We start from the raw sequence: 20,914 nt of genomic DNA on the forward strand, positions 1-20,914 counted from the left end.
CTGACAAGACCGGAGGGAAGACATACGTAAAGACAAATACACACAATTTCAACCTTTATTTTTGTTTTGTTTGTTGAGAGTAAGACGGATACATTTTAAGAGTTTCTTTTGGCGTTACCTTTAGGACGTATGGTCTCTGGGTAGAGTGATCGTCGCTCCTGGACATGGCAGGTCTCTATGGACTGAAGATCCTGCTGCTGTGTACTGGGCTCATAGAGCTGGCCATATGTAAGTACAGTATGATACCCAGGGGATGGGACTGATGGGAGTGATGTTACCCCTTTAATGGTAACAGGGCTGTGGGGCCTAAAATCACCAATAAAGTACATGGAATTGTTTTAGAAAATGTATCCCGATGCGGTCACTCAAAGAGTGCAAGAGGTGCATATAATAAGGTTGATAAAATCAGATTTACTTGAGTCATTTTTCTACAGGCATTTCTGATTAGTGATTAGTCAAGTTTTTACTCTTAACTTGGTCCACTAAAATGCGTTCAGTGATTAGATATCTATCTAGATCAGGGACTTAACATCTAAGTAATAATCTGAAGATAATACCTGCCTTTCACTGTGCAACAATGCTACATTCAAAACCTCTTGCTCTGTGTGCAAAAGTGCACCATCGTTTGTGTATATTTAGCATGAATCTCCAACACATGTGAAAGTTCTGAATGTAGAATGTACTTCTACCAACTGCAGTAAGACACATAGAGTTTAGATGTGGGGTTCTTTTTAGACAGATCACAGCTCAACCACTTCCACGTTCCATTTTGAGCGGCCTGTCTGCACTTCCTGGTATAGCTATAGCTGAGATCAGGGCCGGTCCTTGCCGTTCTGCCACACTAGGCGAGACCAAAAAATGCACCGGCAAAACTACAATCGCCCCAGTAAGCAAAATTAAGTTGAAAAGAGGTCTAAAATATATTTTTTTCCAGGCGCTGAAGCTAGGTTCGATTTACTTTCTGAATTAAATGTGAAAAGATGTGTTTTCCATACGTTTAAAATACATCTTTTCCAGGATGTTAAAAAAATACATATTTTCCAGATGTTGAAATCAGGTTAATTTCAGTTCTGAATGACAGTTGAAAATATGTATTTCCCAGATGTTGAAATCAGGCTCATCTTTGATTCTGAATGAAAGTTGAAAATATATAACTTATAGCCTTGATTTATTTGGGACAAATCAAGCAAAGTCTAGACTGGACAAAATCAGAACCAAACATTATTGATTTAGATTTGGTCTGGACCGGACCAAAAATCAATGTCCGTGGACATGGAAGTCAGGCCGGTCCAAAAAAAGAAGTCCAAAAATGCGTCGGCCCATGCTTACTGAGGTGTAGCCTACAGTATTGCCTGGTCTATGTGGTAAGCCTACCGTTTTTAAAACACACAAAAAAAGACGGCTCGTGCTTAGTGGGGTGTAACCTACCGTGTCGGCCACGATGGAATTTATGAATGCCCATCCATGTGGTAGGCCCACCATTTTGTAAAACAGGCCGTGGCGTTGGCTTTATTAATCCTGATTCCTGTAACTAATCAATTTGGCTATTTAAGCTATGAATATCAGCTACCCAACTATATCTGGAGTTATCGTGAGCCTATTTGCAATGTGTTTACACAGCGGGAAATGCAGAAGTATTTTCTTTTTCGCTATTTTCAGATTGTCAAAAATGTTAGGATACAAACTTGAAACCACTGATCATGACAATGAGGTGAAACTCCTGGACAACAGTTGTGATTGTCCATTCCATATTGTCCATTTTACTTTGACCTGTCTTGGTTTTAGGATATGTTGTTTGTTAACGTGACAGCACATTTTTTATTTGATTGGGCGTACTTTAGTTTAGGCTATTTGATCTGGAGAAACCCGCATGATGTAAAAAGTGTCTGTCTCACTACATTGTCATCCATTGTATCTCCAGCCTGTAGGCTACAGAAAAGGCCACATACTCTTTCTACCGTATTCTATGTCTGCTACATGATTTATGTTAGATCATTTTTTTTGACGGAACATTGGTAGAGTTCCGCAGCAATGCATCTCTCCAACAGCATCCTGGAGAGGCGTGCTGGGAGTGGACAAGCAAAATATTTTGTGCCCCTACCTTTGACCAAGTGGATACTGCTTATCACAGGACTGCATCAACACCCACCTAAAAAGCTGTCATTGTTTTAGGGCAGAATTACGTGAGGTTTTATGTATTGTTGTTGGAGGTACATCTTGGTCAGTTCAGCTCAGGAAATTCCACCCTCGTCAATCTGCCGCCATAGGCGTTGGCCTAATCCTGCCTAATAAGCGTGCCGGCCGTGGCTGAGATGAAATTTAAGAAAATGACCAGAGAAAAGCAGAAGCTTTTGAAATGAAGTGGAGTAAAGTGAGGAGTCTGAGGAGTAAAGTGTTTAGCAAGACCATTTTGAACTGGAATAAATGCTGCACTTATTGACAACGACCAATACAATTCCAGTCAAAATAGAACATTTTAATAAATACTGTGGCCTACCATTACTATATCCATTACTATATCCAATACTATATCAATTATTATATCCATTACTATATCCATTACTATATCCAATACTATATCAATTATTATATCCATTACTATATCCATTACTATATCCAATACTATATCAATTATTATATCCATTACTATATCCATTACTATATCAATTATTATATCCATTATTATATCCATTACTATATCCATTACTATATCCATTATTATATCCATTACTATATCAATTATTATATCCATTACTATATCCATTACTATATCAATTATTATATCAATTATTATATCCATTATTATATCCATTACTATATCAATTATTATATCCATTACTATATCCATTACTATATCAATTATTATATCAATTATTATATCCATTATTATATCCATTACTATATCAATTATTATATCCATTACTATATCCATTCCTATATCCATTACTATATCCATTACTATATCCAAACCAACTCCATTTGTTGCCATCATCATGTATCCCAGTGGTTTTGCTGACATTTTGACCCGCAACGCCCCAAAAAGGAGTGGTACAAAACTTGTGAGTTACTAGGCAGCCAAACTAGGCTCATCTGAAATATGAAAATTATCAATCAATTCGCAAAATAAAATATACAATCACATACTGTTTTAATAAAAAAGTCAAGGTACAATATCACATTTAAAGGCAAGGGACAATATCACATTTAAAGTCAAGGTACAATATCACATTTAAAGTCAACGGACAATATCACATTTAAAGTCAACGGACAATATCACATTTAAAGTCAAGGTACAATATCACATTTAAAGTCAAGGTACAATATCACATTTAAAGTCAAGGTACAATATCACATTTAAAGTCAAGGGACAATATCACATTTAAAGTCAAGGGACAATATCACATTTAAAGTCAAGGGACAATATCACATTTAAAGTCAACGGACAATATCACATTTAAAGTCAAGGTACAATATCACATTTAAAGTCAAGGTACAATATCACATTTAAAGTCAACGTACAATATCACATTTAAAGTCAAGGGACAATATCACATTTAAAGTCAAAGTGAAACATTCACATAGGTGTAAGCTATAGTCTTGTTTTAACATCAAGGGAAAAATTGTCTTTGACTTCAATGATAAACTGAAATAGTTGCTCTTTAAAAGCAAAAGATTGCAAATGAAAGTGAATATTAAACAAAAAACTAAAAGTTAAAATCAATATATCAGGCTTTCTATCTGTACAGTACTTTCCATGTTCTGGCAAAGATGAGTCTGTAGTAGATTGATAAACTGTATTTTATATGGATGATAAACATAGGCCAACTCTGTTTGCCAGGAAAAACTGGAGGAAATGAAACAAGTTATTTGTAGTCACTAATCAGGATATGCGCTTTCACCTTTGTGCGCCAATGCCGGTGACTAGTCATTGGTCAACAATCAAGACACGCAACATTTTGGTTCTGAAGCATACAGTGCATTTGGAAAGTATTCAGATCCCTTGACTTTCTCCACATTTTGTTACAGCCTTATTCTAAATTTTTATTTTATTTTGTATTCTCATTAATCTACATTAATACCCAGTAATGACAAGCAAAAACAGTTTTTTTTATGTTTGCAAATGTATTAAAAATAAAATGTCAAATTTACATAAGTATTCAGACCCTTTACTCAGTACTTTGTTGAAGCACCTTTGGCAGCAATTACAACCTCAATTCTTCTTGGGTATGACGCTACAAGCTTGGCACACCTGTATTTGGAGAATTTCTCCCATTCTTCTCTGTAGATCCTCTCAAGCTCTGTCAGGTTGGATGGGGAGCGTTGCTGCTCAGCTATTGTCAGGTCTCTCTAGAGATGTTTGATCGGGTTCAAGTCCGGCTCGGGCTGATCTACTCAAGGACATTCAAAGACTTGTCCCGAAGCCACTCCTGCGTTGTATTGGCTGTGTGCTTAGGGTTGTTGTCCTGTTGGAAGGTGAACCTTCGCCCCAGTCCGAGGCTCTGAGCACTCTGGAGCAGGTTTTCATCAAGGATCTATGTTCTTCGATATGTTCATCTTTCCCTCGATCCTGACTAGTCTCCCAGTCCCTGCCGCTGAAAAACATCCCCACAGCACGATGCTGCCACCACCATACTTCACCATTGGGATGGTGCCAGGTTTCCTCCAGATGTGACGTTTGGCATTCAGTTCAATATTGGTTTCATCAGTTCAGAGAATCTTGTTTCTCATGGTCTGAGAGTGCTTTAGGTGCCTTTTGGCAAACACCATTGGGCTGCCATGTGCCTTTTACTGAGGAGTGGCTTCCGTCTGGCCACTCTACCACAAAGGCCTGATTGGTGGAGTGCTGCAGGGACGGTTGTACTTCTGGAATGTTCTCCCATCTCCACAGAGGAACTCTGGAGCTCTGTCAGAGTCACTATCGGGTTCTTGGTCACCTTCCTGACCAAGGCCCTTCTCCCCCTATTGCTCAGTTTAGCCGGACCGCCAGCTATAGGAAGAGTCTTGGTGGTTCCAAACTTCTTCCATTTAAGAATGATGGAGGCCACTGTGTTCTTGGGGACCTTCAATGCTGCAGACATTGTTTGGTACCCTTCCCTAATTCTGTGCCCCGACACAATCCTCTCTCGGAGCGCTACGGACAATTCCCTCGACCTCATGGCTTGGTTTTTACTCTGACATGAACTGTCAACTGTGGGACCTTATATAGACAGGTGTGAGCCTTTCCAAATCATGTCCAATCAATTGAATGTACCACAGGTGGACTCCAATCAAGTTGTAGAAACATCTAAAGCATGATCAATGGAAACAGGATGCACCTGAGATCAATTTGGAGTCTCATATCAAAGGGTCTGAATACTTATGTAAATAAAGTATGTCTGTTTATTACAGTTTTTATACATTTGCAAACATTTCCAAAAACCTGTTTTTGCTTTGTCATTATGGGGTATTTTGTGTAGATTGATGAGGAAAAAAAGCAATGTAACAAAATGTGGAAAAAGTCAAGGGGTCTGAATACTTTCCAAATGCATCGTATATATATATATATATATATATGACTAGTATATATATATATATATGACTAATATATATATATATATATATATATATATATATATATATATATATATATATATACATATATATATATATATAGTGCCTTCAGAAAGTATTCACACACAATACCCTATTATGTGGAATTATGTTTTTTGAAATTTTTACAAATTAATAACAAATGAAAAGCAGAAATGTCCTCAGTCAATAAGTATTCAACCCCTTTGTTATGGCAAGCCTAAATAAGTTCAGGAGTAAACATTTGCTTAATAAGTTGCATGGAATCACTCAGAATTGAACATGATCATTCTCAGTGGTGTGTTGTATTGGATTTGCCCCAAACATAACACTTTTTATTCAGGACATAAAGTACATTTCTATGTCACATTTTTTGCAGTTTTATTTTAGTGCCTTATTGCAAACAGGATGCATGTTTTGGAATATTTGTATTCTGTATAGGCTTTCTTCTTTTCACTCTGTCGTTTAGGTTAGTATTGTGGACTACTACGTTGTTGATTCATCCTCAGTTTTCTCCCATCACATCATTAAACTAACTTTTTTAAAGACACCATTGGTCTCCTGGTGAAATCCCTGAGTGGTTTCCTTCCTCTCTGGCAACTATATTTGTAGTAACTGGGTGTATTGATACATCATCCAATGTGTAGTTCATAACTTCACTATGCTCAAAGGGATATTCAATGTCTGCTTTTTTAGAATGCATTTACCAACAGGTGCCCTTCTTTGCGAGACATTGGAAAACCTCCCTGGTCTTTGTGATTGAATCTGTGTTTGAAATTCACTGTTCAACTGAGGGACCTTACAGATAATTGTATGTGTGGGGTACAGAGATGAGGTAGTAATTTAAAAGTCATGTTAAACACTATTATTGTACAGTCCATGCAACTTATTATGTGATTTGTTTAGCACATGTTTACTACTGAATTGAATTAGGCTTGCCATAACAAAGCGGTTGAATACTCATTGAGTAAAGACATTTTAAACGTTTCTGTCACGTCCTGACCAGTATAAGGGTTATTTGTTATTGTAGTTTGGTCAGGACGTGGCAGAGGGTATTTTGTTTATGTGGTTCGGGGTGGTGATTTATATAGTAGGGTGTTTGATGTATTATTTCCGGGTTTTGGTCTATGTTCTATGTTTTGTATCTCTATTTTCTTTCTGGTCTGTGGTATTTCTATGTGTAGGTTAATGGGGGGTTGGACTCTCAATTGGAGGCAGGTGCTTTCTCGTTGCCTCTGATTGAGAGTCCTATATATGGGTAATTGTTTGGTAGTGTTGTGGGAGATTGTTTCTTGTTTTGCCTGTGTGAGCGTGACAAGACTGTTTTGTTGTGCGTGAGTTCTTCGTTTTTGTTATTTTGGTGTTCTCTTTATTTTAAAATAAATACAACATGCGCATCCACATTCCTGCTGCGTTTTGGTCCTCCATTCCCGACGACAACCGTTACAGTTTCATTTTTTATTAATTTGTAAAAAAAAATAATATATTCTACTTTGACATTATGGGGTATTGTGTGTAGACTACTGACTCAAAATCTAAATTTTATTCATTTTAAATTCAGGCTGTAACACAATAAAATGTGGAACAAATCAAGTGGTGTGAAAACTTTCTGAAGTCACTGTATAAATATTTATATATACAGGGGTGAGAATATTTTCTGAAGAAAGTTTTCACATCATTAGATTTTTTTCAAGATTTAGTGATGTTTCAGCCTGTAGATTTTGAGAGAGAGATTGGGGGAGATAGCCTTCATCACATCTCGCCTTGGCTAACTTTATCACTTTATCACACCTCGCCTTGGCCATCTTTATCACTTTATCACACCCCACCCACTAGCGGTTCTGGGGGGGGGGGGGGGTCAGGGGGGGCCAGTGCCACTGTGACAACAATTTTGGACCCCCTTGTGGCCCCCCTAAATACGGAGTATGAAATAATTTTTACATAACAAATTTTTGCTATCGTTCTATTTTTATATCCGTTATTAGACAGTGGCAACGCTGAACACTAATTTAACCCACACATTTTCTAGAGGGACGGCTTTAGGCGGAACACAACAGTTTCGTACTACATGCATCTGCATTATGAACATGGTATTTTGCCTGCTAATGTCTGCAATACAGTGAAGAAAACGATATGACAACAATAACGTCTAATGTAACTGGCCCCTCTAACAGTACAACTGGCCCCAGCTTGGCCCTCCCAGTTGAAATGGTCTAGAACCGCCACTGACCCCACCTTGGCCATCTTGCCATTGATGAGAACGAGCCACCAGAACCCCCAAAAGCCTCTATGCAAAGTACATAGCAACCAGCTCTCCATTAAGTAAACGCATAGCTTCCTCTTGATGGTCGATTTTTTTGTTGTCTCAAACGCAACTGCAAACAACCTACACTGGATGTGTGAAGACATTTCACTTCTGCAGTCAAACTTTGATAGCAGACTCACTGGTGGTAATGAACCATGGTTCTGAGGTAGTTCACCCACTACCTCAGTTACATATTCACAAACTGAGAGTAACACCTTCAATACTGAAGAGGTGTAGTAGTGTGAAAAAGTAACAAAAAGAATCCCCAGCCAGTCACGACAGCAGCATCTGACCAGGTTTTCATTGGGTGGGCAGACCAGTAAAATGTCAGTGCAGGGTGCGTCTCCCTTGGAAACACTAAAACACAGAAACCAGAGTTGAGCAAAAAAAAACACTTCCTGAAGTCTAATTATTGTTCAAGCAGCCTCTGTCACATTTTCATTTCTGTTGTAGGTCTCTGTTAAAATGGAAGAGAAACACAGCAGTTTATTTTGGGTTGAATACTTCTATAGCTCTAAGTGCTTTCTTTGTGTTTAATTTTGTGTCGTTTTGTATGAGGCCTATGTAGGAAAATACTTGCAGGTCAAGTCAAACCAAAGCAAGTGTATGCTGAAACATTGTGACAACCTAATTGTATTTAAAATAAATAAGTAAACATTTTAAGTTGCTGCTTTTTGCTTTTTGCCTTAGAAGCTCAGGGTTTGGGTTACAGGAAATACACTATAAGGTTAACAGCTCAAATCATCTCAAAGTAGACCAGACCTTGAAGGTGTAATTGGGTCTGGCACATTCCATACCTATTTCATGTGATGTAAAAAAATAAATATACTGCTCAAAAAAATAAAGGGAACACTAAAATAACACATCCTAGATCTGAATGAATGAAATAATCTTATTAAATACTTTTTTCTTTACATAGTTGAATGTGCTGACAACAAAATCACACAAAAATAATCAATGGAAATCCAATTTATCAACCCATGAAGGTCTGGATTTGGAGTCACACTCAAAATGAAAGTGGAAAACCACACTACAGGCTGATCCAACTTTGATGTAATGTCCTTAAAACAAGTCAAAATGAGGCTCAGTAGTGTGTGTGGCCTCCACGTGCCTGTATGACCTCCCTACGACGCCTGGGCATGCTCCTGATGAGGTGGCGGATGGTCTCCTGAGGGATCTCCTCCCAGACCTGGACTAAAGCATCCGCCAACTCCTGGACAGTCTGTGGTGCAACGTGGATGGAGCGAGACATGATGTCCCAGATGTGCTCAATTGGATTCAGGTCTGGGGAACGGGCGGGCCAGTCCATAGCATCAATGCCTTCCTCTTGCAGGAACTGCTGACACACTCCAGCCACATGAGGTCTAGCATTGTCTTGCATTAGGAGGAACCCAAGGCCAACCGCACCAGCATATGGTCTCACAAGGGGTCTGAGGATCTCATCTCGGTACCTAATGGCAGTCAGGCTACCTCTAGCGAGCACATGGAGGGCTGTGCGGCCCCCCAAAGAAATGCCACCCAACACCATGACTGACCCACCGCCAAACCGATCATTCTGGAGGATGTTGCAGGCAGCAGAACGTTCTCCACGGCGTCTCCAGACTCTGTCACGTCTGTCATATGTGCTCAGTGTGAACCTGCTTCATCTATGAAGAGCACAGGGCGCCAGTGGCGAATTTGCCAATCTTGGTGTTCTCTGGCAAATGCCAAACGTCCTGCACGGTGTTGGGCTGTAAGCACAACCCCAACCTGTGGACGTCGGGCCCTCATACCACCCTCATGGAGTCTGTTTCTGACCGTTTGAGCAGACACATGCACATTTGTGGCCTGCTGGAGGTCATTTTGCAGGGCTCTGGCAGTGCTCCTCCTGCTCCTCCTTGCACAAAGGCGGAGGTAGTGGTCCTGCTGCTGGGTTGTTGTCCTCCTACGGCCTCCTCCACGTCTCCTGATGTTCTGGCCTGTCTCCTGGTAGCACCTCCATGCTCTGGACACTACGCTGACAGACACAGCAAACCTTCTTGCCACAGCTCGCATTGATGTGCCATCCTGGATGAGCTGCACTACCTGAGCCACTTGTGTGGGTTGTAGACTCCGTCTCATGCTACCACTAGAGTGAAAGCACCGCCAGCATTCAAAAGTGACCAAAACATCAGCCAGGAAGCATAAGAACTGAGAAGTGGTCTGTGGTCACCACCTGCCGAACCACTCCTTTATTGGGGGTGTCTTGCTAATTGCCTATAATTTCCACCTGTTGTCTATTCCATTTGCACAACAGCATGTGAAATGTATTGTCAATCAGTGTTGCTTCCTAAGTGGACAGTTTGATTTCACAGAAGTGTGATTGACTTGGAGTTACATTGTGTTGTTTAAGTGTTCCCTTTATTTTTTTGAGCAGTGTATATATATATTTAAAATGGTCAAGAGACTTGGTGCGTTCACACCTGTGTGCATTATAGTCAAAAAGATTGATGTAATGTTAGATAGTAATGTTGGCCATAAGTCCTTGATGATGACTTAAATGTGTGAATGTAAAAGTGACAATGACAAAACTATAATTCTCTCATTTTTTTAGGTGACGTGGAAACAAGTTCCACAGGTCAGTTGGTCTTAAAGTTATTCTCTAATTCATGTCCTTAACCCCCAGAATCAGTCATGATTTGTCCACATCTGAAGGTGACCGTTGCATGATTGTGGGTGCTATTCACATTAATGCTCAGATGCAGGAACAAGTTGGTCAACCCCATAGAAATCCTATGCTTCTACATTTAGCTCTATGGGGTAAAATCATCATCTCAGCCTCTCACTCTCACTCTCACTCTCTCATCCAAGGCTCCACAGCAGAAATACCCCCACAAGCAACAGTAGCCATCACCAACAAACCCCCAAGCATTCCCACCACAACTTTAAACTCTCAGACAGCATCCAACTCAGCCACTCCTCCACCCATAAAGGACCAAGGTAAATACTCCACTGGAGTGTCCAGGTGTAGGCTACCTCTGTTGACATCAGTGATACGTTTGATTTCTCTCTCACTAAGGTGAAGTCAGAGTTTTAGTTATGAAAAATCAGTTATTGTGCTTTTAAACACACTGTCTAGGTCACGGAGGAAACATGGCTTGGTAAGTTCAGAATAAGAACAAGAGCATTGTAGTTTTGAGCCTCTATCAGTCAACCAACCAAACAACCAACCAACTATCCACTCACTTCTCTCCTGCCTCCACTCTCCTCAGAAGAAACTTTGCAGCACTCACTCTGTCACTTTTATCCACAGACAAAAGCAGCATCTCCACTCCTTCACCCACACAACCCACCAAGAATGTAAACGACTCCACAGGTAAACCTGCAAAGCAGAATCTCTCGTAGAGGCATGCTGGGTCTGTTGGAAAATAAGCATTACCAGGAGCTGATCACATCATTTTCTTTATTTTGTTAATTATTGTGATTTCTCTCTCTAACTGAGATGATTTGTATCAGGCCCTTTACTTCCAAACACCACCACCATCACCACGACGACCACTACCACCCTCTCACCTCCACTCAGTTTGCTTACCCCCACCTCAAACATCATCACCCTCAACCAAACCCAGGCCTTTCCTACAAACACCTCCACCTCTCAAACCCAGGCTTTGCCTACAAACAACTCCACCTCTCCATCTCCATCTTTGCCTACAAACAACTCCACCTCTCCATCTCCATCTTTGCCTACAAGCACTCCACCCATCCACAAACAAACCTCACCTGCAAGCACCCTGACTTCCACTACAGCTATCCCCACAGGTTGGCCTCTCCTCCAAGGGATGCTGTGTTGTGTCCATAGACAGTAGATTATGTTTCTCCTACTGTTGTGATGTTGTAATGGAATGTTGTGATGTTGTAATGGATTGTTGTGATGTTGTAATGGATTGTTGTGATGTTGTAATGGAATGTTGTGATGTTGTAATGTAACGTTGTTCTCATGGATTCTCACCTGTCTGTTCCATCTTTCAGGCAGCCAGACTAAACCAACACCACCAAAGTGTGAGTTCCAATTCTTCGGTTTGAGATGCAATCTAAGACTATGCATGATAGGGATAGTTCACCTGAAGTGATAAATAAATAAATAATGATCAATCTTTTCATTTAATCTTATAGGTACATACACGGTCAAGCCTGTTAAATATGGCTTTCAGATTGATTTAATCCCCTCAACCAACGACACATACAACATATCGTACCAGGATGAAACACGACAAACCCCTGTTTGGCGTCAACTGGTGAACCCCACTAGAGAGGTGAAGTCATTGAAGCCTTGCAGTATCTACACATTGATGGAGATTCAGCCTGCATGTGAACTCGAAGGAAACAGAACTCTGACCACTTGGAAATTGGGTATGTCAAACATACTGAGCATTACACTGTTTGAATGATACATCAGGAATCACGCAATGTCATATGTTAGAGAGTAAATATTTAAAAAAGGTGCTCCTTGGATTCAAGACTGTCAATCATGAGAAAGAACCACAATTGAAATTCCAAAGGATTACTATTAGTTTAGACAACCGCTTAGAAGGTTTATGACTGGAGATAACTGTCGTCCTATTGGTGGATGTAGAACGATTACACCTCTACATATAGCTCTGATGCTTACTCCTTTGCAGAAGAAGACGACATTGTGGAAGACATTGACTGCATACCAGGGTCTATTTGCTATTTGAGTGACTGGGATATCAGTGAAGCAATTCCGATGAGCGTTGAGAAATCCCAAATGAGATCCCACACATGCAGAAACAGGTCCAATAAGCTATGTTTTGAGCTAAGACCGGACGACTTCTGCTCAGAAGTCAATAGAAACTTTGCTCCAGAGACGTGTGCCAACTTTACCAAAACAAAACTCATCCCCGTCGGTAGGTTGATTCTGTTATGTTGCATTCAGGCCCAGTTACAAACTGTGGTGCCATGAGGGAAAAGAAAGACCATACAAAAGAAAGTTTTGTCAATGTTCTATTTGATCAAGTTAATGTACCTCTTAAAGTTTTACATAACCATAAAGTTACTATTATTGCTTTCAGATCATTAAGTTTCATTGTTTAATTTCTCTAACAGAAAGTTTCCTACATGCCCAAAAAATTGTCCTGGTACCGCCTGAACGACTTCCTGCAGAAATAAAGTGGGAAAATGAGCCAATGAAATGTAATGGGACTCTAGCCATTAATTACACCTGCAAGGGTAAGCAGAGAAACATACTTCATAACACAATAATGTTTTTCAGATTTATCTACCTTTGTGTTTTATTTTTATTTAACCAGGGTAACCAATTTCCACTTGGTGCCCTGAGAACAATAACTCAAGCATGATAATTTCAATACAATTGTACAAAATTCCAATTACAACATTACAAATCAATTACATTCCATTAAAAAGGGAACAATAGACACAAGATATACATCAATCAAAACAGATCCAATCCTCATTTAACACGTTCCTCGTTAGAGTTCTAAACTGACCTTTTGAGACCAGAGAATCAAGTTTTAAAGTGACCTGTAGGTCATTCCAGCAGCAAGGGGCACTGTAACTAAATGCAGTCTTCCCCAACTCAGAGGAGACCCGTGGAACCTCTAGAACCAGCCAGTCTTGACCTTGAGTCTGATAATTACTGGATTTCCAATTAAGAAGTAAGGTGAGGTAGTATAGGAGTTTCTGGAGAAGTGCTTTATATACAAATAGTAGCCAATGTTAGGCCTTTCTGGTAGTCAGAGACTCCCAGCCAACAGAACTGTATAAAAGGCAATGATGTGTACAAAACTTTTATCCAGTGATAAAACGCAGGGCTCAGTGAATCGAAATGTTTTTAAACAAAGGCTGCTGCATGTACAGTGACTTCGGAAAGTATTCAGACCCCTTGACTTTTTCCACATTTTGTTATATTACAGCCTTGTTCTAAAATGGATTAAATAAAATGTAAAAAACTCAGCAATCTACACACAATGCCCCATAATGACAAAGCAAAAACTATTTTTTAGACATTTTTGCAAATGTATTAAAAATAAAAAACAGAAATACTTTATTTACATAAGTGTTCAGCCCCTTTGCTATGAGAATTCAGCTCAAGTGCATCCTGTTTCCACTGATCATCCTTGAGATGTTTCTACAACTTGATTGGAGTCCACATGTGGGGCCTTCCCTGTGGCTCAGTTGGTAGAAGAAAAAAAAAATGCATGAAATTAAATGAAACGTATGCATTCACTACTGTAAGTCACTCTGGATAAGAGCGTCTGCTAAATGACTAACATGTAAATGTAAATTCAATGGGTTGGACAATGACTTGGAAAGGCGCACACCTGTCTATATAAAGTCCCAAAATTGGGGGGGTACTTGCTCAATTTGGGCTAAGCAGGTCTTTAGGATACATTTTATAACACCTAGAGAACAACATAAACTTGGTTTTGTTAACATTTACCACTAATTTAAGATCAGTAAGGGACTGAATCAAAACCACACTGAAGGTTATGAATGTCCTTCTGTGCTGAGGGGGCACGGGAATAAATAACTCATCCTCATTAATATATGTGATAAGATACTATTTATTTCATATTTTATATAGAATAGATTTATACTGTACTGGACAGTTCTACAAAATGGATGATTAAAACGTATCCGTTTCTCATTTCCCTCCATCAGAACAAAAGAACAACATTTTGAAAACATCTGAGTTGGAACCCTTCACAAACTACACTTGTACCGGGCGTATTAACCACGCCAATAGAACAATTGAAAATACCACTTCATTTAGGATTGAGTGTGGTAAGTTCAACATTGATTTGGTAGTCCTTTATTTTACAGTCCTACTACTGCTAGTATGTTCTCAAATGGCATGTTAAAATCTTTAAAAAATAAAATAGCAGCCACACACAACAATTTGGTGCTGTTGAATATCACTTCAGTTTGCTTATTGGTGTAATTCCTACTGTTGTATCCTACAGATGTGGTCATAAAAGCTAAGAAGGAATCCACAAATATCTCCATCAGTCTGGAATGGGAGATATCCTCTGTTAAGTGCCGACCCTCTGACCTTCAGCACCTCACATACAACTGCTGCTGTGAAAATAGTACAAGTAATAAACCTGGTAAGATACACAATCTAAATTCCTGTCTATGACCAAAACAAATATTCTACCCCAACATTAAATTGATAATTCTTCATTTCTCTTTTTCTTAATTTTCTGTTAATTATATATACACGTGTATATGAAACATTAGTAGAGATAGTAAATAAGATAGTTAATTCTACGCTTTATTCATCTCTTCTTTCCGTTTCAGTTTGCAGCAAATCTAAAACAAAGAAATGTGTCATCAATGGCCTGGATGCGTACACAAATTATGCCTGCTCTATACAGCCAGTAAAGTACAAGGAGACAACCATCAACATACCTAAAAAAGTACTACCATCAATCCAGACTGCTACTGGAGGTAGGTGCATCATACTGTATTTCATGTCATTCATAGACGTTAAGAACTACATCAACTTCAAAGACACTGCAACAAATGTTGTTATGCAGTTATTGAAGAAGTCACTGTATTAAATGGCAGCTATGCAGTTATTGAAGAAGTCACTGCATTAAATGGCAGCTATGCAGTTATTGAAGAAATAACTGCATTAAATGGCAGCTATGTAGTTATTGAAGAAATCACTGCATTAAATGGCAGCTATGCAGTTATTGAAGAAGTCACTGTATTAAATGGTAGCTATGCAGTTATTGAAGAAGTCACTGTATTAAATGGCAGCTATGCAGTTATTGAAGAAGTAACTGCATTAAATAGCAGCTATGCAGTTATTGAAGAAGTCACTGTATTAAATGGTAGCTATGCAGTTATTGAAGAAGTCACTGCATTAAATGGCAGCTATGCAGTTATTGAAGAAGTCACTGTATTAAATGGCAGCTATGCAGTTATTGAAGAAGTCACTGTATTAAATGTCGTTATGCAGTTATTGAAGAAGTCACTGTATTAAATGGCAGCTGTGCAGTTATTGAAGAAGTCACTGTATTAAATAGCAGCTATGCAGTTATTGAAGAAATCACTGCATTAAATGGCAGTTATGCAGTTATTGAAGAAGTCACTGTATTAAATGGCAGCTATGCAGTTATTGAAGAAGTCACTGTATTAAATGGCAGCTATGCAGTTATTGAAGAAGTCACTGCATTAAATGGCAGCTATGCAGTTATTGAAGAAGTCACTGTATTAAATGGCAGCTATGCAGTTATTGAAGAAATCACTGTATTAAATGGCAGCTATGCAGTTATTGAAGAAGTCACTGTATTAAATGGCAGCTATGCAGTTATTGAAGAAGTCACTGTATTAAATGGCAGCTATGCAGTTATTGAAGAAGTCACTGTATTAAATGGCAGCTATGCAGTTATTGAAGAAATCACTGTATTAAATGGCAGCTATGTCTCTAAACATGTTGCGGTGATCTGGGACAAAGTCATGGAGTATAATATGTACATGAGATAACTACATGCAATCTGTTGGTGAACAGGATGACCATAATGTAATCTGTGGCCTATGTTTGTGTTCGACAGTGCCTGATATGGTGGACGACCCGAATGTAACTTGGACTCAGAATAATGCTTTTATCATTAAATGTACGCCATTACAGCCAAATAAGTGGAGGGGAAAGGAAAGGTTGTACATTGCAACAATCACTGGGTCTGGTCTTCCTAAGACACAAAAACATAAAAATTGCAGTTTTACATTTGAGGACCTCAGTTATTTAACAGACTATACAGTTCAGGTACGTTATTCAACATTCATACAGTAAATCCTAATGTATTGACTATGCTGTAATATATGGTGGCGTTAGATACTGCTGAATGAAATGCTCTATGTACTGTACGTAGATGAGTTCAACAGAATATGTAGAAATGGTGTTTCTCCAGTATGTCTCTCAGGTAATGTGTTCACATGAACAGGATGATCATTAAAGAGACTATTGGCTTGATTATTGTGCGTTCCTGTTAACACAGTGGGTTTGTGGGGACCAGGAACTATTGTGGTGGATGGATCATATATGAATGTCTTCTTCTTTCAGATCTTTACACACAATGGGAAACATCAGAGTAAACCAAGAGAAAAACACATTGTTACTCGCTGTAAGTAGTTTTACATTTCCAGAATCTTATGCAGAAGCCTGCAATAAATATGCTCAAGTCAGACTGATTAAAATGATACGATTTGGATGAATATTACCTTTCTCTCTGACTCCTATTAACAAAATAATATGACTTTGATCAACTGCATGACCAAGTAGCCGTTTATCACTCCTCCTCCCTACATTAATGGTAGGCTAAACAGCATTCAGTGTTGACATTCAATTGTTGAGTAAATGTCCCTTTACCATGTTGTAATGGGAAACCTTTCTCGTCTGTTTTCATACAATGACAAAGCTGTGATTGGGTTCCTTGTGTTCCTCATCGTCCTGATGTCTCTGGCTCTCTTCTGCAAGATCATCCTGCAGCGTAAGAAGTCCAAGTAAGTATTTAGTCAGTTCCTGTCTGGCAGGAAGTCTCTAAATGTTACAGTAGGCTTCAGATTACCTTCTGATTGTATTTGAAGAGGTAGCTGTGTATGTTGTAGCTTCGTTAGATACATTCTAGTTTGGCTATTTAGTGCTGTAGATTATACTGTACAAGAAGTCCAAGTGAGTATTTAGTCAGTTCCTGTCTGACAGGAAGTCTCCAAATGCTACAGTAGGCTTCAGATTACATTCTGATTGTATTTGAAGAGGTAGCTGTGTAGTGTACATATCCCAACCAGAAGCCATGGACTACAGGCAACATCCTCACTGAGCTAAAGGCTCGATCTACGCTTTTAAGACACTAATCCGGACGCTTATATGAAATCTCGCTACACCATCCGACCACCATCAAACAGGAAAGACGTCAATACAGGACTGAGATTGAATTCTACTACACCAGCTCGTATGATCGTCGGATGTGGCAGGTGTTTGCAAACTGTCACGGATTACAAAGGGAAACCCTGCCGTGAGCAGTCTAGTGACGCGAGCCTACCAGATGAGTGAAATACCTTCTATGCTCACTTCAAGGCTAGCAACACTGAATATCAGCTAGCAACACTGAATACCAGCTGTTCCGGACAACTGTGTGATCGTGCTCTCTGTAGCCGATGTGAGTAAGTCCTTCAAACAGGTTAGTATTCACAAGGCCGCAGGGCCAGACGGATTACCAGGATGCGTACTGAGAGCATGCGCTCACCAGCTGGCAAGTGTCTTCACTGACATGTTCCTCTCCCTGACCCAGTCTGTAATACCTACATGTTTCAAGCAGACCAACATAGTCCCTGTGCCTAGGAACGCCAAGGTAACCGGTCTATATGACTATCGCCCCATAGCACTCACATCTTTAGCCATGAAATGCTTTGAAAGCCTGGTCATGGCTCACAATACCATCATCCCAGACCTTCTTTACCCACTCCAATTCGCATACCACCCCAACAGGTCCACAGATGACGCAATCTCTATTGCACTCCACACTGCCCTATCCCACCTGAACAAGAGGAACACCTATGTGAGCATGCTGTTCATTGATTACAGCTAAGCGTTCAACACCATAGTGCTCTCCAAGCCTATCACTAAGCTCAGGACCCTGGGATTAAACACCTCCCTCTGCAACTGGATCCTGGACTTCCTGACGGGCCGCCCTCAGGTGAAGGTAGGCAACAGCACATCCACCAGGCTGACCCTCAACACGGGGAGCCCCTACTATACTCCCTGTTCAACCAAGACTGCATGGCTGCGCACGACACCAACACTATCATTATGTTTGCAGATGACACTACAGTGTTAGGCCTGTTCACCGACGACGATGAGACGGTCTACAGGGAGCAGGTCAGAGACAGCAACCTGTCCCTCAACCCCTGTAGCTATGCAGATAGCTGGTGGTGTTCCTCTAGCAGCTTCTGCTGCTCAGTGAGGGAAACCTGAAGACTGTGGTGCTTACAGAGGAGGTATTGGTGGTCACCCTCCAGCACTTGGTGCTTGGCTTTAAAGTCCTGTTGCTCTGTGATTAGTAGTCTGGCCCTCCGTAGCCAGACTCTCTGAGCGTGTGAGCGTGTGCGTTCAGCATCTTGTGAGAAACTGATCTCCTGAGCAATCTTGCTCATCTTCAGGCCAGAGTTTGCTCATGAAGCTGCTGGTAAAAGTCCCTCAACCGGTCTGGGAGTTTTTCTGACTCAGCCAGTTCCTTGGCCACAGCCTGCTCCAGCTCTGAGCAGACAGCTCTGGTCTCCTTCTGCTGTTCAGTGAGGGCAGAATCCAGGTCATTCTGGAGCTTTGTGTTCCTGGTCTGCTCCTCTGTGATCTGGGATTTGAGTTCGTTCGATTGAAGCTGAAACTCCAAGCTGGAGCATTTATCCTTCAGTGAGGCCTGAAGCTGAGATAGGAGGCTGTTATGCTCCCTATCAATGGTCTTGAGCTCAGACTGGAGGTCCAAATGCTCACCAGCTGTATCCTGGAGCTTGATCTGGAGGTCTTGGATCTCTGAGATCAGCTCCTGGTGTTCGGCTGACAAGGTGTGGCACAGAGAAGAGTTATTGGTGTTCGGTCTCCAGTGCCCGGTGTTCGGCCTTCAACTCCTGTAGCTCTGTGACTGTGGTCTGGCTCTCCATAGCAAGACTATCATAGCTGCTGCGCTCAGCCTGGAGGAAGGAACTGAGATCTTGCTCTTCTCCAAGGCCAGAGTGTGCTCATGGGGCTGTTGATTTTCTCTGGAGGCTCTTTCTGGAGTCTCTCTCTCTCTGGAGGAACTCTCTCTGGAGGCTCGCTTCCATCCGGGCACTTAGTGCTTTCTGTGCATCCACAGCTTCAGCTTCTGCAGCTCTTTAATGCTGGAGTGCCTCTCCGCAGCCAGAATAGCACACTCCTCTAGTGCTGTTTGCCGCTGAGAGAGGGAAGCCTGAAGGGCAGCCTGGAGGTGCTGGCTCTTCTCCTCCAACAGCTCAGAGTATTGTTGGTCGGCTTTAAGGTGCAGGGAATCCAGGGAAGCTTCCTTTGCTGTGTTCTGCTCCTGCAAGGCCTTCAATGCCAGTAGGATGCTGTGCATGTTGGCACTGTGAGCCGTCTCTGCCTTGAAAGCTGAGGCATTTTATTGGCTTCCAGCTGGAGCTTGACATTTCTTCCACTGCTCCTCAGCTAGCGAAGGCTGAAGAGAAGCTTTGGCTACCCTCGCCCTTACCATAGCCTCTCTGTGAGGCCAGCTCTGAATCCCACCTATCATCGCTGAGGACCTCAGGGCACACAGGCACCGTAACACAATACATTATTTTAAGTGTAGCCATCCTCATCCCGCAATATTTTAACTCACCCAAAGAACAGCAGAATTATTGTGACCAGTTCACTCAATTGGTTTTCAATCGAGTACAGGATTAATTGAATGAACAGCAGAGACAGAATGCAATATGAAATTGTATTAGATACTTTAGGGTATGGCACCTCGTCTCAGAGGAATGCTCCTTGGAGCCAGATGCTGATGACAGGTAACCCTTTGCTGGGCAGCTGACAAAGAAAGAGGACTCTTCCTGCTGGTCCTCAAGGATGGAGGAGGCTGACTCCTCCTGCACCTCCTTGGCTGACCTCTCATGCACCTCCTTGTCTGACTCCTCCTGCACCTCCTTGTAGACCTACACAAGGCTGGAATGGGCTACAAGGCCATTCCTTGCTTTAGATTTGGGTATGTCATTTTAAGTGAAAATTGAAAAAAAGCATCCGATCCTCTTCGGGCTAGGGGGCGGTATTTTCACATCCGGATGAAAAGTGTGCCCAAAGTAAACTGCCTGCTACTCAGGCCCAGACGTTAGGATATGCATATAAATGGTAGATTTGGACAGAAAACACTCTAAAGTTTCTAAAACTGTTAATATTATGTCTGTGAGTATAAGCAGTATCCTCCCTCCCACCTCCACTTTCCACGCCAGTTACAAGGACATAGGCTACAGGCCTGCCTCATTGGGTTATAGACTACAGACCTGCCGCATTGGGTTATAGGCCTA

At 40.9% G+C, this 20,914-nt stretch overlaps 1 protein-coding gene and 1 long non-coding RNA gene across 4 annotated transcripts in view; one reads left to right on the plus strand and one right to left on the minus strand.

The window, feature by feature from the left end:
- The first annotated feature begins 31 nt into the window (after positions 1-31).
- LOC115158786 (receptor-type tyrosine-protein phosphatase C-like) overlaps positions 32-20,914 on the plus strand; it is a 34,516-nt gene continuing 13,633 nt past the window's right edge. For 2 of the 3 annotated variants that reach the window (XM_029708104.1, XM_029708106.1), the window contains exons 1-15: positions 32-228; positions 10,446-10,469; positions 10,703-10,831; positions 11,145-11,207; positions 11,348-11,650; positions 11,861-11,890; positions 12,005-12,241; positions 12,511-12,756; positions 12,956-13,078; positions 14,531-14,653; positions 14,833-14,976; positions 15,170-15,319; positions 16,432-16,643; positions 16,941-17,001; positions 17,284-17,380. In XM_029708104.1, coding sequence (XP_029563964.1) covers positions 165-228; positions 10,446-10,469; positions 10,703-10,831; positions 11,145-11,207; positions 11,348-11,650; positions 11,861-11,890; positions 12,005-12,241; positions 12,511-12,756; positions 12,956-13,078; positions 14,531-14,653; positions 14,833-14,976; positions 15,170-15,319; positions 16,432-16,643; positions 16,941-17,001; positions 17,284-17,380 — 2,006 coding nt within the window. In that variant the 5' untranslated portion in view covers positions 32-164. The remainder of the gene's footprint in view (positions 229-10,445; positions 10,470-10,702; positions 10,832-11,144; positions 11,208-11,347; positions 11,651-11,860; positions 11,891-12,004; positions 12,242-12,510; positions 12,757-12,955; positions 13,079-14,530; positions 14,654-14,832; positions 14,977-15,169; positions 15,320-16,431; positions 16,644-16,940; positions 17,002-17,283; positions 17,381-20,914) is intronic. The other variant, XM_029708105.1, reaches the window with a different exon arrangement.
- LOC115158790 (uncharacterized) lies at positions 66-2,142 on the minus strand. Its single transcript, XR_003868739.1, has 2 exons — positions 2,102-2,142; positions 66-306 (listed from the first exon to the last, which is right to left on the minus strand). It is a non-coding gene; the product is annotated as an uncharacterized LOC115158790 (long non-coding RNA).

The sequence above is a fragment of the Salmo trutta genome, chromosome 22 (assembly GCF_901001165.1).
Source record: "Salmo trutta chromosome 22, fSalTru1.1, whole genome shotgun sequence".
In the NCBI taxonomy this organism is placed as follows: Eukaryota; Metazoa; Chordata; class Actinopteri; order Salmoniformes; family Salmonidae; genus Salmo; species Salmo trutta.